Source organism: Echinops telfairi, unplaced genomic scaffold (genome assembly GCF_000313985.2).
Source record: "Echinops telfairi isolate 266 unplaced genomic scaffold, ASM31398v2 ScPeMD7_5592;HRSCAF=6446, whole genome shotgun sequence".
NCBI lineage: Eukaryota > Metazoa > Chordata > Mammalia > Afrosoricida > Tenrecidae > Echinops > Echinops telfairi.
In genome coordinates, this window is record NW_022109491.1 from 10,457,309 (window position 1) to 10,461,704 (window position 4,396).

General features: G+C 64.5%; 1 protein-coding gene across 3 annotated transcripts in view; it reads left to right on the plus strand.

The window, feature by feature from the left end:
• SLC35C2 (solute carrier family 35 member C2) overlaps positions 1–4,396 on the plus strand; it is an 11,428-nt gene that overhangs the window by 4,183 nt on the left and 2,849 nt on the right. Inside the window, exons 1-7 of one of the 3 annotated variants that reach the window (XM_045295406.1) lie at positions 137–1,267; positions 1,585–1,735; positions 2,164–2,227; positions 2,622–2,694; positions 3,316–3,484; positions 3,568–3,651; positions 3,947–4,383. In XM_045295406.1, coding sequence (XP_045151341.1) covers positions 1,148–1,267; positions 1,585–1,735; positions 2,164–2,227; positions 2,622–2,694; positions 3,316–3,484; positions 3,568–3,651; positions 3,947–4,194 — 909 coding nt within the window. In that variant the 5' untranslated portion in view covers positions 137–1,147 and the 3' untranslated portion in view covers positions 4,195–4,383. Of the gene's footprint in view, positions 1–136; positions 1,268–1,584; positions 1,736–2,163; positions 2,228–2,621; positions 2,695–3,315; positions 3,485–3,567; positions 3,652–3,946; positions 4,384–4,396 lie in introns of those variants that run through there. The other 2 variants (XM_045295405.1, XM_004698031.2) reach the window with 2 other exon arrangements.

The following is a 4,396-nucleotide window of genomic DNA, read 5'->3' on the forward strand; positions in this document are numbered from 1 at the left end:
CCCCCCCCGCCTTCACTGAGGGGCCCAGGTAAAGAGAAGCCGGAGCAGAGGTTTGGCCAGCCCCTGGGACAGGTGTCTTTGTGGGTGGAGTTGTGAGAGGAGGGGGGGGTTGTTTCTGCTTTATTTTTAACCCTTCAAAAATCAGACGCAAAACTCACTGCCACGGAGTTGATGCTGACTCACAGCAGCCCCCCCAGGACAGGGCGGGCGGGCGGCCCCGTGAGTCCCGAGACTGCAGCTGCTTACAAGGGTGGAAAGCCCAGTCTTTCTCCCGAGGATCAGCTGGCAGTTTCGAGGGGCCCACCGTGCAGTTAGCAGCCTAACGCGTCACCGCCATGCCACCCGGGCGCCTCAGACCAGTCCGGCCCTGAACCGCACAAGGGCACCAGCCGTGGCCCGAGAGCCTGGAGAAGTGCAGGGTGCCGGATCCACGCAGACACCAACCTCCAGGCGTCCACAGCCTTGCAGGGGACTCACATGACCCAAACCGTCACACAGCTGGGAACCCTGCAGGGGATTCCCTGGGGGAGGGAATGAGGGGCAGCCAGGGCCCTCTGTTCTCAGGTACAGGGAGGAGGCGGGGGTGTTTGGAGAGCTGGGAGGCCGGCCGTGGGGCCAGGGCTTGCTTGGGGCCTTGTTATCCACACGGAGGTTCTGGAAGCCATGGAGTCTTCTGCAGTGGCCTCTCAAGATCGGGTTGGCATTTTTTAAAGGTTGTTCTGTTGGCAGTCATGGGGAAGAGCCTGGGTGGGGTGCGTTGCTCTTTGAATGCCCATGGTGCCCAGAAGCATGATTGCCCAGGTCCCTGTGATGCCCAGCGGCATAGCAGTCCAGGTCTCCATGGTGTCCAGCGGCATGGCTGTCCAGGCCCCCTTGGTGCCCAGCAGCGTGGCTGCCCAGGCCCTCAGAGCAGCCTTTTCCTTGTTCTAGCATCGGCTTGGGGACCCGTGAGCCTGTGTACAGCTGCCCATGGAAGGGGTCGGATGGGGCCACCAGCCCCACAGTGAGGACCCTGCCGGGGCCCGTTGACCCTGGGAGCATGGCGGCCAGAACTGCCCTCCTCTGGAGCTGCGCCGGCTGAGCCAGGCCTGCTCCCCTGGGCCCTGGGTGCCGTCTGCCCCTAGCAGCCTCAGCGAGCAGCTCCCGGATGGGGCGGTGGGCCCTGGACCTGGCCTTTGTGTGGAAGGCGGTGCTGACCTTGGGGCTGGTCCTGCTCTACTACTGCTTCTCCATCGGCATCACCTTCTACAACAAATGGCTGACGAAGGTAACCGAGGCTGGGGCCCCCGCGACTGACCGTCAGCCATGCCCAGAGTGGACCAGGACCCTGCGGCCTGCTGCCTGGCCCGCCAGTGTGTAGCTCGTGGGGCAGTCCGGGAGGGCTGCCGAGGGACAGGGTAGAAGAGGTGGGTGGCCAGGGCTGAAGCTGGGGAAGCCCTCTGACCTGAGCCCTGGGGAAGTGGGGGAGGTTGCCCTGCCACCCGGCCCTTGAAGGTGTGGTTCCTGGGGCAGCCCAGGAGGGGTGCCAAGGGCGGGGTGGACTGCCTGCCCTCTGAGTGTGCCGCCGTCCTGCCCGGCCCGCAGAGCTTCCACTTCCCGCTCTTCATGACCATGCTGCACCTGGCCGTCATCTTCCTCTTCTCCGCGCTGTCCCGCGCGCTCGTGCAGTGCTGCAGCCCCAGGGCCCGCGTGGTGCTGACCTGGGCCGACTACCTCAGGAGAGTGGCTCCCACAGGTGTGCGCTGTGCCCCGCAAACGCAGTCGGGACAGCCCGTGTCCCCAGTGTAGCAGTGGCCTTGGGGTTCACCCCCAGTCAGCAGGCAGCCTGAGTGGCCTCCCAAGACCATAGGATGGGAGGCGCACAGGGGGGCCGGGGGTGGGGGCTGGTCCTGGGCAGGGGCGACCTCCGTGTGCTGCCAGGTGAAGGGAAGAGTCCAGAGTGTTGGCCCTCACGAGCTGCCATTCAGTGGGGGCTCTAGCCCTAACGCTGGTACGGAGCCCCTCCCCCTCTTTTGGTTAGGAGTTGCCCCTGGTTGCTGGGCGGAGGGGAGGCTGAGGGCTCTAGAGGAGCCGGGTGGGAGCTGTTTGACCCCTGGGGCAGCCTTCCTAGGCCACCTTGCCCGGGGGCAGACCCAGCTCACGCTGGCGGCTCTGTCTCCACAGCACTGGCAACAGCGCTTGACGTGGGCCTGTCCAACTGGAGCTTCCTGTACATCACCGTCTCCCTGTGAGTACCCGCCGTGTGCCCTTCCCCTGGCACTCCCCGTGCCTCTCATGCCCTGCCTGCCTCCAAGAAGTCACCAGCCTCATCCTCAAAGCGGTGACAGCCACAGCAGGGCCGAGAGCCTGGTGTGCGGTGCACACACATCTTGAGCACTCGTGGGAGCTCAGGGCACAAGACAGCATTGTCTCTGGCCTCTGGCTTTTTGCTTCCGAGGCAGAAGGCCTCCTGGTCCTGGTCCCCGTGGGGAGGGCGGGGCGGGGAAGATGAGCACTGAAGTCCGTGTTCCCCCTGAAGTGCCCCTAGAGCCCAGCCCGCTGTGGACCCCTTTGTTGGCGGTGGAGGGGGGGGGGGTGTCTTGAGCCCAGGCTCCAGCGATGCAGCACGGGCACCCTTGCAGGTACACAATGACCAAATCCTCCGCTGTGCTCTTCATCCTCATCTTCGCGCTCATCTTCAAGCTGGAGGAGCTGGTGAGGCCCGGCTTCCCTCTTGTCCCTCCTGCCCCGCGGAGGCCCAGAACCAAGAAGGGACTCTGAGCAGTGGCCTGTCACTGTGAGTGGCAGAGGAGACAGGCCCGGCTTCCCTCTTGTCCCTCCTGCCCCGCGGAGGCCCAGAACCAAGAAGGGACTCTGAGCAGTGGCCTGTCACTGAGTGGCAGAGGAGACAGGCCCGGCCCGGGTGGCAACAGTTCCCTTCTGAAAAGGACCTGGACATGGGCGAGATTCGGGATGATTGGAAACTGGCGTGGCAGGGTATGATGACAGGAGAGAGCACTTGGGGTTGGGGGTGAGTTAGGGCAGGGCCCCGGGCTCCCTGTTGCTCCAGGCATTAACCCTTGGCTGACGAGGACCAGGGCAGGGGCTGCGCCACCCCGGGGCCCTAGGGCAGCCACAGGGCAGCACTAGAGTGTGGACAGCAGGTGGAGCTGCTGAGACAGCCGCCTGAGCACCTGCCCTTGGGCCAGGGCGGGCCCCAAGGGATCCAGTGGGGTGGGCGGGTCTCTCTCCTCAGGAGTAGCTGGGCAGGCTGCTGGTGCCCAGACCCGGGATGCGGTGACCCCTGAGTTAGCCGCAGCTCTCCCTGCCCCACAGCGAGCAGCTCTGGTCCTGGTGGTCCTTCTCATCGCGGGGGGGCTCTTCATGTTCACCTACAAGTCCACGCAGTTCAGCGCGGAGGGCTTTGCCCTAGTGCTGGGCGCCTCCTTCATCGGCGGTATCCGCTGGACCCTCACCCAGATGCTCCTGCAGAAGGCTGAGCTTGGTGAGGGGCGCAGGTGGGGTGGGGTGGGGGCCGGGAGAAGAGCTTCAGGCGGCCCCCCTGACGCCCCACCCGCCCCTCCGCAGGGCTCCAGAACCCCATCGACACCATGTTCCACCTGCAGCCTCTCATGTTCCTGGGCCTCTTCCCGCTCTTTGCTGTGTTCGAAGGTGCGTGGGGCGCCCGCCTCCCATGGTTTGGGATTGCGCCGTCCCCTCCCCAAGCTCCTTCATGTCACGCCGGTCAGTTAGTCAGCGCAGGTGCAAACCGGACTTACCCAGCCTGAGTTCCGTGCAAGGTGACAGGGCACGTCCCCACTGGTGAGACGGCTGCGGCAGTGGGGATGCAGGTGGTGTGGTTTGTTACAGGGAAGGGGGCCAGGTTCTGTCTTCAGAGTGGGGGGCAGATGCATGTCACATCTAAGGGCCAGGAGGGGGTAATCGCCTGTTGTCCCTGGCCCCTCAGCTGTCCTCTCTGCCCAGTCTGGTCCATCCTCGGGGCGGGATGGAGCAGCCCGCCCCACGTCCATTGAAGTTTGGAGCAGTGAAGCGTCTCCAGCCGCCCTGAGAACATGCTTCCCCAGCCCGTTGTCTAGGAAACTCCTCCTCGGCAGCCTCGTCTTTCCTGCTACACACCCCTCCCCGTGCCCTCAGCATCTACCCCCGTGTCCCAGCGCCAGTCTCTCCCCTGCCCTCCTGGGGTGTGAACACTAGCCCTCAGCTCTGTCCGAAAGCCACTGTTAGCTGTCGCTTAGCAGAGCTGTGTGGATTTAGTGCCTTTAATCTTTGCTGGTAAACTAATCCCCCAAGCACCTTCATTACCTGTGGTGCCTCTCCGAATCCTCCTCTGTTCATTGCCGCCTTAGCGGGACTGCTACGCCCAGCACCGAACAGGCTGCCCAATATCAGGTGGGGG